General features: G+C 44.3%; 2 protein-coding genes across 2 annotated transcripts; one reads left to right on the top strand and one right to left on the bottom strand.

Moving 5' to 3' along the window:
* LOC8072499 lies at positions 16,727-18,198 on the top strand. The gene has a single exon (XM_002439827.2). The coding sequence runs from the start codon at positions 16,843-16,845 to the stop codon at positions 17,941-17,943; it is 1,101 nt and encodes a 366-aa protein (XP_002439872.1). The 5' UTR covers positions 16,727-16,842; the 3' UTR covers positions 17,944-18,198.
* On the bottom strand, positions 21,669-24,246 carry LOC8072500 (ankyrin repeat-containing protein At5g02620). The gene is made up of 2 exons (XM_002441129.2): positions 23,458-24,246; positions 21,669-23,351 (listed from the first exon to the last, which is right to left on the bottom strand). The coding sequence occupies exons 1-2, from the start codon at positions 24,212-24,214 to the stop codon at positions 22,009-22,011; spliced, it is 2,100 nt and encodes a 699-aa protein (XP_002441174.2). The 5' UTR covers positions 24,215-24,246; the 3' UTR covers positions 21,669-22,008.

Below are 25,341 nucleotides of genomic sequence, written 5' to 3' on the forward strand. Positions count from 1 at the left end.
TATTCGCTTGTATGGAAAACTACAGTTGAAAACTATTCATTGATACTGCTGAATGAGATTCGGTAGATAAATTTAAGCGAATAAGGCCTACCAGCAGTGATCTCCACCAGTCTAGGACTCGGAGGTGTGCCGCTCGTCCCACTCGAGATCTCACGATCTGTCAGTAAGGAGAACGTACACTGCCGTGTGCCGCGAGGTCTCCATCACGGGGGGAAGGGATTGTCAACGCCGTGTTAATGGTCGTTTTGATTGCTCGTTGGTTGCATGCATTGCATGATCGAACGATCGATTAAGATCGCCGTGTCCATCGACGGATTATCTGTTACTTAGCTAGTGTGCGGTTTGCCTAAGCTAAGCCCTAGTACTAAGCTTGAATTCTCGATTGCTTGTTAAGGAAGGGTATACCCATAGGACGGTGCAGCATATGGGGTCACGCCGCTGTCCGCGTCGTGACACGGCGAATTCATTTCGTGGCTGCGTACTAGTACGTCGAATTGCCCTTGCACGAATTGCTCTCGCATTTATACCCGTGAGAGGGAGAGGAAACAACCTTCCTTATTCCTTGGCTTCTGACATGTTACCTTCCCTGACAGTAATGGTGTGTTCACAAGTAGTACTGCCATCAACATCTTTGACAGCAGTTTTAGTTTATTGTACCTTAACGATCTCTCTCAGCAATTTTGAGTCATAACATAGCTTAACAAACTCTCTCTTTCATGAGCTTTCAGAACCAAATGGAGCGAGTCTCTCTCTCCCTCTCCCTATCCCTCTCATGAGCTTTCAGACCCAATGGCGGCAATGTCCTCAACTTAACAGAATGGAATGAGACTCTGATATTTGACGAGTCAACATAGGCCGCGTGGAAGGGAGCTTTGAATTTACGTAGACTAGCAAATATGTCCGGACCCTGCAACGGAAGAAAAGTTATTAAATGTTGATAAAAAATGACAATGGTAATGATAATCGAGTCATTTTGTAATATATGTTAATGTTGTTAATAATATGATCATGCCCTATTAAACCATTATCAAATTAAAAAAAGACCTTGATATATTTTCTTCTAATCATAGAAAATATTTACTCATAAATATATTATACTTTTAGTTTGCATACTATCTAACCGCCTGATTAGGTAGACTTCCGTTGATCCAGCTTTTAACAAAAAATATTAGGTTTTTTCAAATCATAACTACATTAACAATTTAGTGGTGAGATGTTTTGTTTATCATCACATCATCACACTATAAAAGAGCAAGTTTTTTCTACTAGCGTAATAGCCGTCCGATCTGGACTTTGTGCTATATGAGCCATAAAAAAACATGATCTTACATCTTATCTTCCTAATCTCAAACTCAAGACAGTGAGATGTTTTGTTTATATTACACTAGCAAATATGCCGTGCGTTGCAACGGGAGAAAAAACATCAAATAAATGTTACATATCTATTTATATTTATCTTTTTTTATAAAATTTAAAGTCTATAACTTATTTTATTGATAACCATGATATCTATGGTATTAGATAGTTAATATTTACAATAATATGTAGCTCGGAGATATATTTATTTAATAATAAAAATAGAAATTAGTCAAACCTTTATCTTACTCTAATATTACCTCTTAATATACCTTAGTATTGTATTGAAACATGAGAAGTTTGTTGCTAGCTTTATTTTTTTATTTAGATTAGGATTCTTATAAAATATGATATATCAGTTAAATGTATGTAGATTATGAACACATGGGCTTATGAAGTGTTCATATGACAGTGGAAGCATCTTCAAGCATAAATTTAGGTAAATTAGTAAATCGGTAAGATATGCAGAAATAGTACTAAAACTTTTACCATAAATATCAAGCATCACATTAAATAGGCTACCATAAAATTTTCATAATAATTAGAGCAGATAACTATAATTTCAATTTTACACTAAAAATATAGGCAAGGATCTCTAGCAAAAAAATGTACTACAATTTATGATATTTTTTATTTACTACATGGATCTATGTATGTGGAACTGAACAAAATTTATTTTGTAATTTTTAGATTTTTCTATGAATTACTATGCATTTATCAATTTTCAACCGATCAATTGTATACTACAAAGTATAGGCAAACATCTCAACAAAAAATATACTAAAATTTGTGATATTTTTCGTTTACTGCATGGATCTACATATGCGGAGCTGAACAATTTTTTTGTATAAATTTTAGATTTTTTATGAATTACTACGTGGTATTTATCAATTTTTAACCAATTTAAAGAATAAAATAAAAATAAACTAATAAGACAAATATTTTGTACGTCCCTGTACTTTCTTTATTCTCAATATGTTTTGATGTGTATAAAAGATTTTACATTGGGAACCCTGAAAAACTTTTTATTTTATTTTCTTCTTGACCAGTTCGAAACGGAAGGAGTCGGGACTGAGGCGGGGGAGGGCGGACAGATTTTCATAGGGCAGACTGAAATTTCTGATTAAGTATTAGGGATAGATAGAAGGATCAACGATTGAAAGGTCCATAATATTATAATAATTATTATTTTTGATATTTACGAAAAATCAAAGAAATCCCCTACGGACTCAAACGTGAGGACGGATGAGCCAAATGAAAAAAAAAAGGGACCGGACCTGACGTCTACGCCCAACGGCCGAAATAGACTCGTAGACGGAGGAGGTCAAAGAAAAAAATAGAAACCGGATCAAACATGCGGTGGGAATTATATACTATAATAAATGTGTTTCTGTGTTGTGAAAGAATTAAATATCATAGGGATTGAATTCATATCATTGCTAAATGCGTGCTGTTCTAATTTATATGAGCGAAAACCATAAGTCTAGGTCATATACGATATACTCCCTCTGCTAGGAAACAATGTAATTATGAGATCTGTACCGGTCAAAGTAGTTCAAATTTAACTAAACTTATAAAACAATATTAGTATTTTTGTCTCCAAATAAATTTATAATAAAAATATATTTATGACTCATGTAATGACACTTATTTTGTACCATAATTGTTAGCAGTTTTTATATAAATTTAGTTAATGTATAAACTGTTTGCCTTCTCGAAATGCGATAATTGTATTTTTTTTTGGACAGAGGGAGTACGTAAGATAAGAATATAGATATATATATAGATATAGATATAGATATAGATATAGATATAGATAGATATAGATATAGAGATTAATAGATATAGACATAGTTAAGGTATATAGATATAGATATAGATATAGATATAGATATAGATATAGATATAGATATAGATATAGATATAGATATAGATATAGATATAGATATAGATATAGATTGTCGGGTACCATAAACCAAAGTACCCTCATCAAGGGAATAAAAAAACCAAAGCTTACCACGTAACAGGCTGGCCCAGGATTGTTTCTTCTCGGCCCAACAAACAAGTCCAGTAGGGCAATGCGTCACTCACGATTCGCTGACTCGTCCGAGCCTAGGTCTCGGTCCGTTGCTCCGACTCGCCTGAGCTCTAGCCTCGAGCGAAACTTACGCCTCGCCTGAGCCCAGGCCTCGGCTCAGCCCACTTGTTCCCGGGCTTTCTGCGCACGATATCCACACCGCAGATGGGACGCAGGGCACGTTTTCCCCCATGCTGCGGCAGGGGATGGCGCTTATTGTGCTACCTGCTCCCTCTCCTGTTACGTCTCAGCCCATTCCTGTACATACGGCCGGATAGGGGGAAGATGGGAGACGTCGAATCTTGATACTATCGCCATGATAAAGTACCACCGCCCCACAACGCAGGTCAAGACAAGAGGCCTCGGAAAGAATGGCCACGCCTTCAAACAAGGTCCGGCAAAGGGAGTACAGGGCAAGGCGTCAGATCCACAACGTCAGAGATGGCTCTACACGAACAATAGGAGCAGCCACGACGAGATCACCACTCCGACGATAGAACGCCTTGCTGCTACGCTCCCGCCGAAACACTACCTCTGTACAGTAGGAGTAAAAAGTAGCATTTACACATGTAAATGCCCACCTCCCCTTGAGACTATAAAAGGAGAGGCAGAGCACTCGCACGAGCACTCACTCACCTACAAGGCCGAGACCTGGGACTCCTTCTCTCTCTCGCAGCCCGTTTGTAACCCCTACTATAAACACTTCAGGTGCAAGATAATACAAGATCCGACCCCCACACTGGACGTAGGGCAGCGTTGGCCTGAACCAGTATAAATCTCTTGTGTCCTTCTTGCATCACCATCTGGGCTCAGAGACACACAGACATACTCACTTGTTTGTGTCTGGGTCACGAGTCCAAACATCGATATAGATATAGATATAGATATAGATATAGATATAGATATAGATATAGATATAGATATAGATATAGATATAGATATAGATATAGATATAGATATAGATATAGATATAGATATAGATATAGAATTTAGAAGTCGTTTAGGACAGCGACACGGTCTCCACAACACAACTTTGACCTCTTATTTTTATAAAAATATTTAGAAAAAATGATATATGTATCTGCGAACTCAATAATTTTAAAATTATTGATCATTTATATTTCCAATCTTTGTCTTAAACGTAGTCCAAAATAAGTTCTAAATCCTATACGGAGGGAGTACATATACATATAGATATAGATTCGTATTTGTATTCAAATTATTCATGATCGGAGATCTATTAGAATTATGTTTCCTAGCTATCTAGATTATCTCATGTCATATAAATTAGGAGGGGTCTTGACTACTCATGTTATATACAGTATGAAGGATCTAGACTAATAATATAAAATAGAGGGCTATAGACTATAGATAGAACTTCTAGATGGACGAAAAAATAGGGCTAAAATTTTAGATCGAGCATCTCCAACAACTCCTCAAATCCACTTGGTATTCTTATTATTTTGAGAAAAACACAAAAACACCTCTGCAACAACTCCTTAAATTCACTTGGTATATTTCCCAACTTGCTAAACATCGAGTTCGCACGCGTATATCTCCGCGCGCGGAGTAGACTCCGTATCGCGGTTTTGGGCTACGACGTCCCTGTCCCGCGCGCGCGAGTGATCTCGCGCCAAACTCTTTGTTCGTGAAGCTTCGTTCGGAGGAATTGCCGGCTTCGTCCGTGAAGCTTCGTTCGGATGAAGTCCGTGAAGCCTTCGTTCGTTCGGAGTAGCGCGTCACGGTCGACTCGACCGGCGGCGGCGGCCACGCACGTGATGACGCGACGCGAGATCGGTCGTCGCGAGGTAAGCTAAATTTCACGTAAGTCCAGGTCCAGTACCGGTTTGGATAAAGGTGGGCCTATTTTTCAATTTTACCAAGTCAAAATACCAATTTGTTGGAGACATATCTTTTTTTCACTTGCCAAACAAAATACCAAGTTGCTATAACTCAAGATATTCCAAGTGAATTTTAAGGAGTTGTTGGAGATGCTCGACATAGATATATTTAATTTAGTATAGGACAAGGCTTTCACCTACAATTACTTAGTATATATATTGTTTGTGATATCCTTTCAACTTCTAATTATAAGTCTTTCTAGTGTCTAGAAATATCTCCAACTTCAACTATTCAGATATGGATTCCGTTTCAGATATGGATTATTCATTTAATAATTATATATCTGTAGCCCTTCGGACGATCAATTAGAAAATATCCCTATTTGTATTATTTATTTATAATTACTCTGTCTATATCTGTAAAGAAAATTTTTTAGGACAACGATGCAGACTGCAAAGACAGATTCTTGTTTAGTTCCAAAATATTTTACAAAATGTACAGCTAGATGACTACAACTGTGTACTATGCAATCTTGGCACTGAAGAGACTTGCTTTCATCTGTTTTTTGAATGCCCTTTCAGTAGGGATTGCTGGGCAACCATTCCAATCAGTTGGAATTTGAACCTCAACCCATTAGATATGATCCTCCAAGCCAAAGAGGACTTCCACAACATCATTTTCAGGGAGATCTTGATCACAGCTTGCTGGATTATCTGGAAAACCCGGAACAAAGTCATCTTTGACAATGGACAAAAATGTATAGCACAGTGGAAGAGACAGTTCAAGGATGAACTTGGCTTGGTTTGCACCAAAGCCAGAGGAAGCAAGAGTACACTAATTAGTCTTTGGAGAGATAGCTTCTTTTAAACTACTGTATTTTTTTTCTTTTTGGGCCTGGGTGCCTTGTATTTACCTCCTGTATCGATTCTTTTATTCTATTGAAATAAAAAAAGGGTGAGGGACTCCCTCACCGGTTCATAAAAAAAAAATATTTTACAAAATGGATACTATTGCACTTTCGTTTGTATTTGACAAATATTGTCTAATCATAAATTAAATAGACTCAAAAGATTAATCTCGCAAATTACATATAAACTATGTAATTAGTTATTTCTTTTATTTATATTTAATGTCTTATACATGTGCCGCAAGATTCGATGCGATGAAAAATCTGAAAAAATTTTGTAAATTTTTTGGTAACTAAACAAGGCCCAGGTATCAACCTGCACCGACGTAGCACTGCAGCTGATATATACCATCATCTCTACAGATAAATACCGTTCCCAACACTCCAAGTTGGCGTACTGCCTCATATGCCACGTCCTATCTAGTATTTAAAGTCACAGAGTTTGATAGCTCCGCAGAGTGTCAGCTGCAGAAGCTGCGTTCTCCTCAGCTGACAAAAGGTGAAAGTCAGTGGATGGAGCTAGCGTTGTGGCAAGGAGGCACACAAGTCTGACATCACTTTTTCCGGATGAGTTCAGTCTAGGATGGAAAAGCAGCCTGCATTCGCCAGGACCACGATCAGTAGAAATTATAGTCTGTGTTGAGCAATAAAAAAACTTAGTTGCCTTGATCTACGTGGCTCACTACTCTGCGTTGGGCGTGCCCTAATCAGCGTGCCATTCGTTCGCTTCATCGTCATTCGTCAGTCAGTCCAAGTAAGGGTACGCCCAACGCAGACAGTTATGAGTATTAGCCTCACTAAAAAGTGGTGAGCCACATAGATCGAGGCAACTAAGTTTTTTTTATTGCTCAAAGGGCCTGTTTAGATTGGGGTTGAAAATTTTCTGGGTGTCACATCGGATGTGTCGGAAGGATGTCGGGAGGGGTTTTTAGAAACTAATAAAAAAACAAATTACATAGCTCGTCAAGAAACTGCAAGACAAATTTATTAAGCATAATTAATCTGTCATTAGCATATGTGGGTTACTGTAGCACTTAAGGCTAATCATGAAGTAACTAGGCTTAAAAGATTCATCTCGCGATTCTCAACTAAACTGTATAATTAGTTTATTTTTTTATCTACATTTAATGTTCTATGCATGTGTCCAAAGATTCGATGGAATGGATGAAAAATTTTTGGGTGGGGAACTAAACAGGGCCTCAGACTACAATTTCTATTGATCGTGGTCCTGGCGAGTAGTCCTGGCGAGCGCAGGCTGCTTTTCTATCCTAGACTAAACTTATCCTAAAAAAGTGATGTCAAAGTAGTGTGCCTCCCATAACGCTAGCTCTGTTGCCTACTTTTACCTTTTGGCCTTGTTTAGTTAGCACTTTTGTTTTTATTTGACGAACATTATCCAATTATGGAGTAACTAGGCTTAAAAGATTCATCTCGTGATTTACAGATAAACTGTGTAATTAGTTTTTATTTTCGTCTATATTTAATACTCTATATATGTGGCGTAAGATTCGATGTGACGAGGAATCTTGAAAAGATTTTGGTTTTTGGGGTGAACTAAACAAGCCCTTTGTCAACAGAGAAAAACGGAGTCTCTATAGGTATGTTTGACACTCTGCAGAGCTATCAAACTCTAGGAGTTGGAATACTATGGCCTTGTTTAGTTCTGAAAAGATTTCGGATTTCGGTACTGTAGCACTTTCGTTTGTTTGTGACAAATATTATTCAATTATGGACTAACCAGGATCAAAAGATTCGTCTCGCGATTTCCAGCTAAACTGTGTAATTAGTTTTTGCTTTCGTCTATATTTAATACTTCATGCATGTGCCGCAAGATTCGATGTGACGGAGAATCTTGAAAACTTTTTGCTTTTTGGGGTGAACTAAACTTCCAAAATTTTTTACAAAATAGGAATAATAGCTCTTTCATTTGTATTTGACAAATATTGTTCAATTATAGACTAACTAGACTCAAAAGATTCGTCTCGTCAATTCCGACCAAACTGTGCAATTAGTTTTTATTTTCATCTATATCTAATACTGTATGCATACGTCTAAAGATTCGATGTGACGGAAAATCTGAAAAAATTTACAAAATTTTTGGGAACTAAACAAGGTCAGATAAAACGTGACATATGAGGAAGTACGCCAACTTGAAGCGGGACGGCCTGGCATCCGTGCTGCACCTGCCAGCAAAGACGAAGGCATACGCAGTTCTTCCGTCCTACCGGCGTCCTTCGCTGCCGGGCCAGCTTCTTCTTATCAGAGCTTTGGCCTTGTTAGTTTTAAAAAATTCTATAAAAATTTTAGATTTCTGGTTACATGAAAATTTATGACGCATGCACAGAGTATTAAATGATAAAAATAATAACTAATTACATAACTTGTCTATAATTTATAAGATAAATTTTTTAAGTCTTGTTAATTTATAATTAGACAATATTTATAAAATATAAATAAAAATACTACAATGATCATTTTGGAAAAAAAATTTGGAACTGAACAAGCCCTGACCGGCTGCTGCTCCAGTTGTTCCCGTCATTAATTTTACCCGCGAGCGGGCAACAGGCGTGCAGGCTAAGCCAACTATAGGCTTCGTGCCGTAAGCTGTCGGAGTACTTAGCTTTATTTGTCGCTGTGCGGACCATTTTTTTTTTTTTTGCATATTGTACGTCTGTACTGCAGTAGAGACTGTAGAGCAGTAGACTAGCTAGTGTACATATACAGAAGGTAGAAGCTGCCGTGGGTTTAGGCTTATGTTTGGCGGGGCTCTTTGAGCAGCTTTAGTTTTGTTTTCTTTGTGACTTTAGACGATGCTCCATCAAACGGTAACTGAAAAGAAAAAAAACAGTTCAGCGGGAGAAGCTCTAGAGAAAGGACCCGTCTTTCTGCTACATGAGCGAAGCCACCTGAACATGACCCTCAAAAATCAAAATTTTTCAAGATTCTTCGTCACATCGAATCTTTAGACGCATGCATGGAGTATTAAATATAGACAAAAATAAAAACTAATTGCACAGTTTGGTCAAAATTTACGAGACGAATCTTTTGAACCTAGTTAGTCCATGATTGGACAATAATTATCACAAACAAACTATAATGCTACAATGTCGCAAAACTTTTCCCTTCAGAAACTAAACACGGCCAAGCTTCTGGTGTGGTAAAGCATGCCAAATGAGGTCTGACTCGTGCTTGAATTGGAAATCATCCAAGCTAAAGTAGCATTCGCCATGATGTGAATGCAGCAAGAGCTGTTCGTATATCAGCTAAGGCCTTATTTGTTTTCATCCGAGTACGGAAACCAACTTCTCTTCCACCATTCCATGTCTAGATTATCGGAAAAAGTCTACTTCACCCCTTCACCATCAGGTATCCTACCTCTTAAACTATTAAAAATTATCTAAATAACTCCTCAGATGGTTTTGAAGGTGGTTTTGCTAACGGGACATATTAAAAAGTTTATATAACCCCCCCTAACATATTAAGGTTTGGTTGCATGTCCCCCTCAACTGTACAACATAAAATTATAGCCTATAAAACATGAAATAGTGTTTCATATGACTCATGGGGTCTTTAGTATCGTTTGGACACCTTGTCCTGCTACACTAGCATAAACACACATGCTTCACACAAGAGCCAGATGACAAGGGCACAATCTACTGCATGTGCTCAATGTCGTCGAGGAGTGCATGTGGTGGAATAAGTTAGGAAACAAGATGGTGCTCATCAGGCGGTAGCAAAAGCCTAGAAAAGAGTTCAGAGAGGGAGGTAGCCAATTGGACTGCGCGCAAGCCTGCATGCTTAAGCCAGTGTAGTGGTGGGATACGATGTCCAAACGACCTACATGACCATTATTTGAACATTATTAAATTCTTTAAGGGATACAGTATCATATTTTATAGTTGAGGGGGTCTTGCAGTCAACCCTTGACTAGGGTTCTATAGACTTTTGCATATGCCACATCAATAAAACCACCTTCAAAACCGTCTTAGGGGTTATTAGTTAGATGGTTTTCAATAATTTGAGGGGTAGGATACTTGGTTTTATAGGTGAGGAGTGAAATAGACAAACACTAATAGTTGATGGGGTTAAGTAGACTTTTTTCCTAGATTATCACAATCCAACAATCCACCTCGAGCTTTTTTTCTAGCTTTTGTTCCACGAAAAGACCATGTTAGTCATCAAACTTGGAGAAAACTACCCACTAAAATACTAGTTCAGCACTAAATTATTACAATCTAACAATCCACCCCACAAGTTTTTTTAGCTTTTATGGTCCATGAAAATACCATGTCAGTCATCAAACTTCAAGAAAAGTACCTGTTGGTGATAGCTAAAGCATTTTATGAACCGTCAACTTTTCTTATATAACCAATGAATATGATAGAATAAGAGGTTATTACTGACAGTTTCCATGAGTTTTGGTGAATTATTATTTTCTACAGTATTATTCTGGAAAAGCAATCAAGGAGGATCTATTCATCAAATGAAACAACCGACTTATTCCACAAAATATACATTAGAAGACTCTAGAAGGATCAAGAAGACATCACGCAAAAGCGGACCCCGAAATGACTCTAGGGAGGGCCGACCGATGTCACCTTGCGTCGCCTCATCTCCTGCTTCTAGAGGACTCCTCCATCACCTCTTAGGATGTATCTCCACCGTATGTTAAGGTCGATTTGATCTAAGGGGTCATGGTGATTCTCCAGGGCTATATAATGAAGCTTGCACCCCCGAGTCAAGTCAGATCCTGAGAGCTGAAGAGCCAGAAATCCTAATTCATATGTCCACCAGGATCTAGACCAGCAATCAAGAAGACTATTCCTACATAGGATCTAGTCTTGTATTAGAGATAGAGAGATAGAGTGAGAGAGTAGAGTTTTGGAGGAGTTCCGGCCCGTCGGTACTTCTATGCGGTTGTATTCTACAGGATCATGTTTCTCCTAGAGCTTGCTTCTGAGATTATCTGGAAATCAACTTCTCATTCTAGTAAGCAATTGTTTATATCATTCTTCAAGTTTGCGACTCTACTTTGAGTACTTTGATCTTGTAGCTCGTTGGTTGAAGTAGTATATTGTAGTGTAATGGTGTCAATTGCACTTCTGCTTAAATTATGCTCACTTTATATTCATAGGCAAAACATATTGTTTATCGCTTGACACAGTCATGTTTCCCACAGTTGGAGTCTTGGAGAGATGCCTAGAATGATTGCTAGTTGGAGTACAGTGTCATAACATATAACCGACGGCATGTTTGCTAGTTGTTGAGCGGTTTATGTGAACCCAAGACCCTAAGCCGACAAGCCCTCTAATAATTTAGTGCTTGACTTATTTGTTCTCTGTCGCATTCGCACGCACGGGAACATCAAATATATATGACGTGAAATACGGTAAGACAATAACAGCCAGCTACGTACGTGTACCAACGCACGTTCAGCAAACTATGATGTCGTGGACAGTAGCATCTTCATGAAAACAGCTTGTGCCGTCCGAGCGATGGCATGAACAGTCTTTCGTCTAGCTAGACAGATTCCTTAAAACAACCGCCGTGTGCTCACTTGCGTGTTCAGACACTTCTCTTCCATGTTCGTGAGTTTTTTTTAGCATACTTGCATGCCAATTCACATGTAAAAAAACCTTCTTACTCAACCTCTGGGCTTATTTGGATGGACATTTTAAAACTCAGATGCTACAAAAATATTGTAAAGGAAAATATAATAATTACCATTATCCAAAAGCTTACATGTTTTTTTTTGGCGTTTTAGTATTGTACTAGCAAAAATGCCCGTTGCATCGCACGGGAGAAAAAAAACTATCAAATTTATATCTATATCTCTATTACCTAATTAATTATATATATCCATGCCTAATAATAAAGAGATAAAATTTTAGGCTTTTTTCGTCCATCTTTTTTTTGTCTGCCTTCCTCTAACTACCAAACGATGAAGAGTTTATTTTACAATTCACATGTAAATTTTATATCAAAGTTATAGGTCTTGATGAGATGTACAATTTTATAGTCGATGAGTTTTTAACTTTAAAGCATTTAGTGTCCCAAATATGCATGTTTACGTTCTTAGATTTTTAGATTAAAATGAATTTTCTAAAGGATCTTGATATAGACATGACTTATACCAAAGTTGCAATCCAAATTTTCATAGTTGTTTTTTTCCATTTGAGACCGGTTAGGTCCCTAAAAACCTAATACTCCCTCTGTCCTAAATTATTAGTTGTTTTAACTTTTTTGGTACAATCATTTTGCTATGTATCTTGTTATAATATAAGTCTAGATACATATTAAAAACTATGTACCAAAAATACAGAAAGATAGCATCCTTAGTCACAGTTGAGTGTATGTTGTAGTGGTAGGGACACGCTCGGGTTTGTTTCATGTGCATGTGAGAAGAGGTCACGGATGAAAATCGTAAGAAACACACATGTATTTCGCACGAAAAATCAAGACTTGTGACATGCGACACATGATCGTAATGCTTATTAGCTAGTGAAAATGACCTGATATTATAACAATTTGTTGCTATTCATACAAGTTATTTTCAATTTAATTTATTAAAAAAATATTTCTAGGGGCGGTAGCATACCAAGCATGCCGGAATGCTTAATTTCTAGAGACCCTTGGGCAGTGACAGGTGATTCCAATTTTATCACCTCTAAAAAATAGTTTATGCAGTAGTGATAGCTAGTATGGACTTGTTTGTGTTTTTTTACCATTGACTAGTAATAATCGGTGTATCATGCATAGTAGGGTAGTATATGAGACGATATAGATTTATACTGGTTCAGATATATACATACCTTGCATTCAATATATGATGATATTTTTATTGCTTATGCGCTTTTTGCTCGGGTTAGTTGTGAGTAGGGGACTGCAACTATGTATCTATTGAATAATGTCTAGGTTACTGATTAGGGATCCTTGCCTCTCCTTGCAGGGGCGGAACTGCACCCCGGGCTAGGGGGGCTATAGTCCGAGGTGTGGTCCAAAATTGCTAAGAACATCTTTTCATCTCGAGTCCAAAATAGTTTAGAATCTAGGTGTTCAGCCATACCCGGCACTTATATGCCATAGGATTTCTAGTATTCTCTTACTATTTAGCCCTCGATGTACATGGTTTCTGGATCCGCCACTGCTCCTTGCATTGTCCGAGGTAAGGTTATAGATAAGAGTCCCATCCTGATTGTTATACATGTTGGTTTCCTAGTCAGTTACAACAAGTGTGGAGTTAGTTTCTATGTATATCTTGCATTGTATATGATTTGTCTGACAAGTCGGTGTGCTACCCCCCTCGGGTTGGATTTGTCCTAGGCCAATTGACATGGTCTATCCCTGCCTATGAAGCCGGTTATGGCCTCGGTGTGAGTACCAAGTGTTATACTCGTGTGTACATGTTATTATTAGGGATACTCAATGGAAGTGATCATGATCAATCCCACAAAAGAATGAAAACAGACCCGTCAAATGTTGGAAATTGCAGCAGTGCCAAATTTCACCAGGTATGGTTACTTTTCTTCTAATAGGTTTAGCGCTTAGTTTGTTGGCCTCCATTTTTTTTTTGTCTTCTGTGAGCTCCCAAAATCTAGAAGAAAAAAAAAGCAAAACCGTAATAGTGTACTGACTCAGTCCAAATGTTCTCCTGAGGCCGAAATAAGATTCCGTATCTAAAAGAGTTTTCGGCAGAAAAAAACAGTAGGAAACCCTCGCCACAACAGTCTCGTAAATGGATGGAACAACAGCAGGCCCACACTGCCTGAACAGTCGGAGGGACAAGCAAGGGCCCATCTCTTTTACATCAAAGCCCAATAGCCGACTACCATGCACGTGGTCTCGGGCAACGGATCGGCGTCCGGATCGGGCCCACGTCAGCACGGCTCCTTGGACCTTTGGTGCCCCCCGGACCACGTCGCAACGGCTTGAGCAGTGGCGCAACCCCTGCACCGCACCGCTGCGTGCTCGACTACACAGCCGGGTCTCCATGGCGTGGCTAGATCCACTCCACATCGAAAACGTCCCGTGCATGGCCGGGTCAACACGGACCGGCCGTCGTTGGCTTACCCCAACTGCGCAGCGGCGCGGTTGAACGGTCCACGACTGCCCGACGAACCAAGTCAGGTACTCCGATCCACCAGCTCGCCGCATGCCCCATGTGATTCCGTTGCCACCGGTCGCTGTCCCGAAGTTAATAGCCCGCGCCGGCGCGCGCCCCCCGACGATGTTTCCACCAGCCGCGGAGCTAGCCTATCCGTAGCCATATGCACGCACGCCGTCGCTGTCGCCCACCGGTGGTCGATGGAGACGCAACACGCAGCTCTCGGCGCGGGGCCGGGGACAGACAGCAGAAGGCCAGAGGCGCGAGCGCTGGCCGGCCGTACCACGCGCCACGCCACGATCGACGACGCCGAGCGGCGGCCATGCATGCAATGCATGCTTCAAAATAATTAAGCGTCGCGGCGTGGCACGGCCGTTGGCGAGTCACGCAAAGGTCTCGCCCGCGCGGCATCATCCAGTTTCCAGTACGTGCGCGCGTCAATGGCATGGACCATGCCGGCCGCGCGCGCGGGGCCGCCGGGGCGCGCTGTGGCGCCGTGCTGTCCGGTGCGCGGGCCGGCTGTAGTAGGCGAGGCAGGACGGACGACGCGCCAACCGCGCGCGCCGTGACGGATCAGGGCATGCGGCCGGCCGGCCTCACCGCGCTCTCTATTGATTGGCCGCTACCGCGCGCGGCGCTGCTCCACTACGACCGGGCCGGTGTAAAGGATCGGTCGAGATCGACTGACTCTGTGCGCGCGCGGGTGCGTGGCGGGCGCACTGCATGCGCAGCGCAGGTACCGTACGTACGTACGTACGTACTTGGGGTTTGTTTTTGTTGGTTTGTTCGACGGATGATGCATGGTGTGGTGCATGCCGCTGATGTATTGGCATGTCCCTCTCGGTCGTCGTCGTCCTCCTCTCGCGCGTGAGGTCCAGCACCTCTTTGCATTGGTGGGTGGCTGGTGCTGGGTCCGTCCGCGCGCGCATTATTATCGACCGGGACGGCACCGGCCGCGCGCATGATTGATCCATCGAATGATGTTGTCATGTATGTATACCCTTGATGCATTTGCTCTGTACGTACATGATGAACACGTACGTTATAGATGATCTTGGCATATATGTGTACTTCTTGCTTTGTGTGATCATATATACTAAGTACACCTATAGGAGTATGAATACGAGACGATCTTGCTTGACATGAGACTCTACGAATACGAACTGGACATAACAGGACACACGCATGTGAGATGCATGATCTCAGTGCCCTGTATAATATTATTCGCTCTCAATGCATGGGCGCCCTAGCCAGCCAGCTTGCTAGCGCGTTCACGTCGTTTCTCGTTACTCGTTAGGGCCTATGGCCTTTGGGCCGGTTAATTACCGACGAATTATTGGCAGCTTGCGGCAATAGCTAGGCGTGCTCTCGACGACAAGCAAATATCACTGACGACGTCGCGCGTCGAGTTGAGCTGGAGTGGAGGCCGGGTTGAACTGTTGGTACCATAACGCTGACGTCGTCGGTCGATCCATCGCTTGCTGCTGCATTGCCCAGATCGGGCACACATCTGTAGGTGTGCATGGCCGACGATCCAATGAGTGACCCAGACTGCTGGAGTTTAAAAGCGTTGCGTCCCGATGCGCAACCGTGTGGGGTGCATCATAGGCAACCCATCACACCACATGTTGGGGAGCTCCGCTCCGCCGGCCGGAATAAACTCGCGCGCGCGCGACGCCGACGATGCGCGGCGCGACCCAATCCATAGGAGAAAACGTCGGCGATCCCGAGGAATAGTCGTCGTCTACTTCCCTGGCCGAGCTCGATCCCGAAGTCACCTCCACGTGTACCGCCGCCACGTACGTGAGGAACGAACCTGGTGGACCACACGACGACGACGGCCTGCATGCGCTAGGCTGACGTACTCGATCGACGGCCGCCAAGTTCACGCCGGCGCGCGAGCGACGACAGCGCCCAGCGCGCACCATGTGCCCATGGCGTTGCCTGCTTCGGTTTTGGAGTACCTTCACATGAGCTTGCGCCAAATCGCCAATCATGCACACGCAGCGCTAGTTACTACTGTGTTTAATTTTGCTTCCTCCAAAGTCGCGATATATTAAAACCCAACCCCTGCGATCTATCGCGACCTGATGATGCCGATCTTGCAATTGCTAATTAAAACTCCAGCTCAAGCTCTCTTTTAACCTGAAAGTTTTTTCTGCATCCCCATCAATGGATCACACTGCACTGTGCGTGCGTGCATGGCTGTTATCGTCATGGCGCCATTACGTACGCGCGCGATCGATGTATCTCACGTACCATCGCTGTAGGCTGTGTAGCGCTGTAGCAGCTAAAAGGGACTGCACAAACACTGGTTGTTGGGGCTGGTACCTTTTGATTTGCCAGTTTTCCATTTCACGACGTACGCAGGCACGCAGCTGGTCACTCTCATGTCTGCAACCCACAGCTTGGACGCATCCGTGGTGATCAGCTCGATCGCATGCCACACCCCACATGCAGCAACACCCACCGAAGAAACTACAAGCAGGGGAACGAAACCACTCGTCTCCCCCACACACATATATAACGGCCCGTCCACTCGATCTCCACTGACAAATGAAGCTCTCCTCCTCGTCGCACCACCTGCTGCTTGAGAGCTCCAACCTCACCCTCTCGCCGCACCACCGCAACACCGCCGTCGTTACACGGATGCTGTCCTCTCACTGCGAGAACATGCTGCCGTACGCGCCGGGGCGGCGGGCGGCGGTGCTGCTCGACCACCGGCGGTACCGCCCCAACGTCGTCGAGGTGGCGCCCAGCTGCCCGCGCTGCGACTCCCCCAACACCAAGTTCTGCTACTACAACAACTACAGCCTCAGCCAGCCCCGCTACTTCTGCAAGGGCTGCCGCCGGTACTGGACCAAGGGCGGCTCCCTCCGCAACGTGCCCGTCGGCGGCGGGTGCCGGAAGAACCGCCGGGGAAAGCCGGTGGTGCGAGCCGTGGCCGTCGACGCTGCCGTGGCGGCGGCCAGCGGTGGCGCGTCGGCGTTGGCGAACCGGTCGTCGTCGTCGTCCCCCGCCACGCTGCGGCCGGACTTGCTACTGGAAGGCATGATCGGCAGCCCAGTCGGCCTGTGCCAGCCGACGGACGACGACGCAGCCGAAATTCCGGCCGTCGTGGCGCCCGAGGGATCCACGATCGACCTGGCGCTGCTGTACGCCAAGTTCTTGAACCATCAGCCTGCGGCTGCGGCCGAGCCGTGCGCCGCCGCCGTCGTGCCGGAATCGCTCGACACCTTGAGCGGGTCGTCGACGTCGGGCGACGTGAGCCCCGTCGTCGTCCCACCGCGGGACCAGCATCAGCCGTTCACGACGCAAGATCACGGCGGGTTTGGCGAGCTGTCCGCGACGACGGCGAGCGCGGAGCCAAGCGCCGCCCCGCCACAGCGCCCCGCCGACGACGCGTGTGCGTGTGCGGCGGAGGCGCTAATTGGGGCGCTCAGCGTGGACCCGCGCTGCTACGACTCGCTGGGTTTGCCACCGGACGGCGGGGATCTGGTCCTACCGTCGACGTGGCATCTTGGGACCAAGTACGAGCCGTTCGATCCGCTACCCGAGGACGCCATGAGCCTTCAGGACGGCTTCGCCGGCGACGAGGACGTCTGGAGCAGTGCGCTGGCTTGTCAAGGGCTGGAAGCAGCTCTGTGCAGGCCGTGATTTTTAACTCCACCCTGTTGATTTTCACCGTGCTTGTGATTGTTTTTAATGCACTCTTTTATTTTTCCTGGTTGTGATCATGTTCAGGAGTAATTTATATAGACCATATATATACAGCATGTCCAGATCATGGATTATGAAGGGATCAACGGGAATACATGTGAGATATAGAAAGAATGTAATAAAAATTCGACACTTTGTTTTGACACTTTTTCTGTTCCTTTTATTTTGTTGCGAAAAGACACTTTCTCTGTGTCGCAGATGTAAGATATTTTGCAGGGACATGGTATCCAGTATACACATTTGATCTGATTAACTCTCTTTTGATGAAAAATTATAACAAAAACCATTAAATTACTCTATTATGATACTATTATCCGTAATAAATTCGACGATGCTATGTCCATGTGACCAATCTTGGTAGATTTATGGAACCTATAGTCAAAGAAAAAAATGAAAAAACTGCAAAATTGCCACCTCTTATTACCAAAAACTTGCCACTAGAAATTTGCAAGCATGTCTACGAACTTAATTCGGGTGGAACTGTTGCAAAAAGACAAACTGAAAACCAGTAGCAAATTTGCAAATTCATCAAGAGAACCTTATGTATATTTAACATGTGTTTAGTTGAAACCTTCGTCAATTTATCTGGATTTTAGGGTCTGTTTACATATCTAAAATCCAAAAGTTTACAAGATTCTCCATCACATTGAATGTTACGGCACATGTGTGGAACATTAGTTTACCTGTAAATCACGAGATGAATCTTTTCAGTCTAGTTAGTCCATAATTGGACAATGTTTGTCAAATACAAACGAAAGTGCTACAATGTCAAAATTCAAAAAGATTTTACATCTAAACAAGGCCTTAGTTTCGCAAAAATAAATGTATACGGTCTGCACAGTGAAACATGAATGCATACACTGAGTTGGATTTTTTTACATAAATAATGACAAGTGGGTAATTTAGAAGGGTGATAGAATTTTTTTTGATAATTTTAGAATGTCATATGTATGTAATTTAATTAGTTTAGGGTTTTTTTGTGTTATTTGTTATGATACAGTTGGGTGGATCTTTTAGAGCAACTACATTAAGGCCCTCAAACATGCCAGTTGAATACCTAACAGTAGGGTTACCAGAACTCTCGGATTCGCATCATAATAGTATGATTAACTCTTGACTGATTCTCCTAGTCAGCTAGAGACTCGGGGGGCTACACCCATCATGTGCGCTCCTAATTCAGGGAAAAGGCCTTAGGTTAGGAGGGCAAACCCATGTCCAAGTCAACCACGCCCCGGGGCTTGGCCTAGCCCACCTAAGTTCCCAACCTTGGAAGGCCACAATCAACCAAGGATAGGTGTGAGCGCCCTTGTGTTGCTTGGCTCAACTTCCTGTCCCCTACCGGCAGTGAGGAATATTCCCTCGAAATCTATTAGGAGTCCTGAACCTAACACGTGGGCAGAGCCACAGAACGTAAGATCATGCTAAGGCTCTGTTCTCTCGCTCTAGCAAGCCTTTGACCACTTCTTGCCCAGGGTCACACCGGGGCATGATGCATCACGACTAGGATGAGCGCACAACCATCGCCAGGGTGTGTAATATCTCGGTCCAGGGCTTAATAGGATTAATAGGATACTCATACCAATAAGTTGCAACTTCTTTTTCGGAAGATCATCTCAAAAAAACTCTAAAGTTAAGCGTGCTTGGCCTAAAAAAATCCCCGGATGGGTGACCGAACGGCAAGTACTTCCCTCTAACAGAAGATGTTAGGGATGGTTCAAGATTGTGGACTAGGATCAGGGACGAGGGATTGCGCCGGATGCCACTACTAACCCAAGATTAGGACATGAAACTCCCCAAAACCATGCCTCCTTGTACGCCCACTTCCCTCCTATATATATAATGCTAGGCATGTGCTCCTGAACTCCTGAAGATAATGATCAAAGGGGAACCGGGCAATCGAACAACCGAGCCCTAGATCATTAGCATAGCGCTCATTTCTCTCTCTCTCTCTCTCTCTCTCTCTCTCTCTACCATTGTAAGAACAATAATAAACCTTTTGTGCCTTGAGTGCTTAAGCCACCAAAATCATACAGTGTTGCTTTTACCGTTGTAGAGTTGTGTGCTGAAACATTAAGATATATGCCTGTGACTTACAGTATAAACACTGGAGGGCCGCAAGCAAACCATCACATGGGCTTCCTCTGATCGAGGGGGTAACGGAGGGGGTATATTTGACCCATGGCCCAAGAAACGCTAGTGCTCTCTCCATTTGTCTCCACTAAATGTTTTACTCATGGCCCAAGATATCAGCATCCCCATTTCTACAAAAAAAAAAATCAAATGTGTTACGTATTGCGAAAGTAAAATGTTGACAAAAACTAGCAAAAGGAGGGAGATATATGGTCTTTGTGTAGAAGAAAAATTAAAACTTTATAGGCCATGCACCAACGCAGCTTGCACCCGTAAGACACCGTACCTTTGCCTCCACTGCTCTCCGCAAAGGCAAAAGCACGGGATGGAAGGCCTGCGATGAAATCCTCAGCTGGCTCACTAATAGATGGGCCTGATTGCAGAGGATTCAGTTCTGAAAGACCCTTAGTCCCTCTTCCGTTTGGTGAGAAAAAATTCATATTACCTTTTTAATTTTTCCGAAAGTCTGTTTTTTTCTAAACATTAAAACCATTCGTTTTACCTTCCAAACCTATTATAAGCGGTCTTGTTTTTTTTTTCTATTTATTTTGACTGAATCTTTAAAAAATCATTATAAATCACAGAAAAAATCATAAAATAAAATAAATCTAATTTTATTGGACTCCAGAAAAATCATAGTAGTAGTTTACCCGGTTTTAGAGTTCAGGGGGTAAGGGGTTGTTTGGTACAGCTCCTCACGAGGGACTCCTCTAGAGGAGCCAGAGCCGTTTTGAAGAAGCCGTAATTTGTAGCTTCGCCAAAACGGCTCCAGCTCCTCTGGTTTTTACATAAAAACGACTTCTCTAGAAAAAACGTTTGGCAGGGCTCCTCTGAAGAAGTCAGAGCTGGAACCGGAGAAGAGCCCTGCCAAATAGGCCCTAAACACAGACTTTTGCAAAAGTTGAAGAATGTAATGTAGAGTTTTTTCTTTTGATGATGGTCAGCAGCCCATAGTAGTAGCACTAGTATATCGAGTCCTAGGTCCAAAATCTAAACAAAATAACTAGATATTGAGGTCCGCCTACTCCATGCAAAAGTTGGGAAAAAAATTCGGCCAAAATTATTAGCAAGATGGAGACCATAATTAAGAAAAAAAATATATAAGTAGTCCTCTAAGAAGACATTTAGATGACATAATCTTACTTAAAAGCCAACTCATTCAAAGTTTCAAAGTGCAAAATCTTCCCCCTCTATTTTTGCAACATTTTCGTCTCCAAGTGAGCTTCCAAGTTCAATGGAGTGTATGTAGAGTTGTTGTGAGGAAGAAGAAAGCTTTTAAAGGGAATAATTTTTCAGGGTTGGTTCACTAAGACGACCAGCCCTATACATTTTTTTTAGGAACGCTTCTATTAACACAACTGTCCCTAGAAACATCTGATTTTTTAGGGCTGGTTCTCTTAACAAATCCAACCTTGAACATCTCATTTGATGGGGCAGCTCTTTTAAAATAATCATCTCGAAAATGGATATATTTATAAGGACAACTTTCTTACTTTCTTAGCGGATTTGTCCATTAAAATTAATTTCAGGTGTGGTGTAGTTACAGTGTTCATGTTCTAGTTATATATGTGGTTTCGTATGTGAACGGTGCCTCTATAATAAATCGGTGCCAGTTGTAGAAAAGATATGTGTTGTGTAGTAGTATTGTTTTTAAAGATGTGAGGAGCTGCTTCAGTGCTTCTCCTGCTTAATTATTAATGTAACTATCCTATCAATCACAAACGCCTGTACACAGTACACAGCTCTCTTTGTTTTGATGGTTGGCTAGCTTCAAACAGACTGAATTCTGAAGCACGAGTTGGCCGGACGCCGGAGCCATACTCTGTTCAGTGTTCAGTGTTCCGGTAGTGGTCGTCTTCAACTACTGTCAGGTCATGTCGGGTACGAGCAAAACTGGAGCTGAGGTTGCACGAGAAGATTTGGAGAGAAGCGGTGCTGAGCAGCAGGTGGCCGCAGGTAGGACATGTCCAACAGAAACGTGACGAGGATCAATGCGAGGATGAGTAGCGTCGCCACCATCTTGAAGAGGTTGAGCCACGGCGTGCGCGAGAGTAGCAGCTTCTGGCAGGGGATCGGCCGCGGTCCCAGCAGCACGCCGAGGAGCCCCTTCAGCCCGAGCCGCGCCCATATCGGCTTGGCGAGCACCATGGGCCACCAGGTGCCCGGGTGCGCGAAGACCACGGACACGCACGCCATGGCGCACACGGCGGCGTTCAGGTTCCCGCCGGGGATCCCGGTCCCCGGTGGGCTGAGCGCCAGGTGCACGCCGACGGCGAAGGTGGCGATGACGAGCAGGATGCCAACGTGGAGCAGGTTGGATGACCAGACGTGGTAGCGGCTGCGGTGCCTCGGGTGCACGGTGGTGAGCCCCGCGTACATGAGCAGGCACGTCGCCACCGTGGAGCACATGAACGCCAGCGCGTCGGAGAGGACGAACGCCCAGAACGCCGGCCTCTCCGCGGCGTCGGCGGCAGTCCCGGGCATGGTGAAGGGCGCCGCGAACGTCACCGTCGCGATGAGGACCGACCCGATGGCGCGGTTCTGCGTCAGGTTGGTGTACTTGCTGAGCTCCTTCTCCGAGCACCCGACCCCGGTGCGCTTGTTCAGGCACTCGTCCCGGCGGCGGGGGCTGCGGTGCGCGCCGCACCACACCAGGCACTGCGCTATCAGGACCTCCGGGTTCATCGGGTTCGTGTAGCCGTGGTCGAGCTCGTTGATGGCGAGGTCCAGCGGCGTCGCGCCGTCGTTGTTCATGATGCTCAGGTTCACCTTCACGTCACGCATCAGCAGCATGGCGATCCTGTCGCAGCCGTGCTTCACGGCCAGGTGCAGCGGCGTGTTCCCCCTGCTGTCCCGCGCGTTCGTCATCCTCCCGAACCGCGGGTTCTTGCACATGTGCTGCACCACCTTCTCCTTCTTGTGCTCGATGGCGCAGTGCAGGACGTTCCTGCCTCGGTTGTCCAGCAGCTCGTCGCTGTTGGGGCACGTCTCCATGAGCTGCTCGATGATGCCGACCTTGCCCATCTTCGCGGCGGTGTGCACGGGGAAGAGTCCGTCCACGTCCGGGATGTACGCCAGCGAAGAGTCCTCCAGCAGGAGAAGCTTCACTGCTCCGATCTTCCCAGCCGACGCCGCATGGTGGAGCGCCGTGTTCCCAGAGTTGTCCACCTTCTTCGCCAGCGTCGGCTCCCAGCACCACAGTGACTTGCTCATTTCTTGAAATGTTCCAGTTGTATGCAAATGCAACACATCATGAGGAACCATATCAAATCAAAAGCTAGCACGAAATGCACAACAGCACAAGGAAGATTGGCAGCTTACCTTCACTGGCAAGGACCGCAGCGTGCAGGGCAGTCTGTCCATCGGGTCCGGCATAGTACGCCGGAGATTTCACCCCATCAGGCGGAGAGCCTGCGATCAGGACGTCGACCATGTCGGCGCGGCCTAACGCGGCCGCCAGGTACAACGGGGAGAAGCCCATCCCATCGACCACCGCGGCCAGCCCACCGTCCGCGGCCATGAGCTTCGCCAGGACCGGCTCATGGCCGTTCCTGATGGCTTCATGCATCGCGGTCGCGCCCTCCGAGTTCCTCGCCCGGAGCATGGACTCCTCGCCGCTAGACGCGCCGGAATCCCACGCCGGCGCCGGCGCCGCCGCCATCGTCGCAGGGGCGGCAAGGGCATGCCCGATAAGGTAGCACACCACGTCGACGTGCCCGGCCCTCGCGGCACAGATCAGAGGAGTGTTGCGCATGTTGTTCCTGGCCTTGACGAGCGACTCGTCAAGGTCGCACATTATGCGGGCGTGCTCCAGGTAGCCACGGCCGGCGGCGATATGGAGCGCCGTGTTCCCCTCCGAGGTGACGCCTTTCAGGCAGCTCCGGCTGCCTCGGTGCGTAGCTTCGAGCTCGCCTCCATTGTCAGTAGTGCTGCTCAAACCGAGCACCTGCTCTAGGAGCGCCTTGTCGCCGGTGGCGGCAGCTCTGAGCAGCTCATGGTTCATGGTGTGTGGGGTGTGCCGTGGTGGTACACCTGCTGAAGGAGACATCATGACCATGGTGTGGTTCGAGCACGGCATTAGTTCGAGTGCTCATACAGTAATTCCAGACACTAAAGTAGGCGCTTTAAGCTAGCCCTTCCTGCATAAATATACACATAAATATGGGTGATTTGTATGGTAATTTACCACATTAGAAAGAAGGGTCAAACACGCAACCGCGTAAGTTACTTGGCCCCATCAAATCAACATCAAAATTTTGGCAAAGCATATTATAACTGCAAATAGAAGCCACTAATTTTGCGCAAGATGGCAATCAAAAGCTCATCAGATCGCTGGAAACGGGAGTTACAGAGTTTGATTTCCTGATGTGGGCATGAATGTTACGGATGTATACAAAAGGCTCTTGAAATCACATGAAATTTGAGTTACACAAGCATATGCTACATCGCGGCTTTCACCCAGCTCTCCATGTACCATTTCAGGTGTGCCGATCGAAAGCGGATATAGGCCTTTAGGGCACGAACATATCCAATTCATGAGACTATAAAAAGTGAAAAAAAAAGTAGTGAGGCCAACAATAATCCTAAGTAATCTAGTTAGATTACAGTAAGGATGGGACACTGATGAATAATCCTGTCTAACGCAAATCTGAATAAGCGATATCAGTACGTGTCACGTGCATATGAAGGACAGGCGGACAGGCCATCAGAGCACAACTATTTCTTTTCTTTTTTTACAACAACAATCTGCTAGTTCACTGGCCTAGTTACGGTCAACACAAAGGTGCTGAGCTAATAATGAAAATGATTGGCATGACTACTAAGACTGTCAATTTCGACTAGAAAAGTGAAAGGGATGCCCAAATGCAAGTTTGCTATCACTCCTACGGTCCTACCTTACCTTTATTGCTATAGTAACGTGTTACATAGAGGACATGCTTTGTCCCGTAATACATTATATTCTATAAATTTTAAGACGACTTAAGGGAATGACACGTGTATCCATAAATTATTCTAATTATAGAGTTTCTTCTCAAACCGTGGCTTACTTTTAAACAAACCTTGCCAAATCGAAATATAGTCATTATGTAGAATACATTGCATGTTAATATAAATTTTAGAAGTTATAATGCACCGTTTGGTTAGCGATTCATTTTTGCATTGACTAAGGTCTAATTTGGAAACTCCAATCTCTCTAGGATCCTA

This window comes from Sorghum bicolor, chromosome 9 (assembly GCF_000003195.3).
Source record: "Sorghum bicolor cultivar BTx623 chromosome 9, Sorghum_bicolor_NCBIv3, whole genome shotgun sequence".
In the NCBI taxonomy this organism is placed as follows: Eukaryota; Viridiplantae; Streptophyta; class Magnoliopsida; order Poales; family Poaceae; genus Sorghum; species Sorghum bicolor.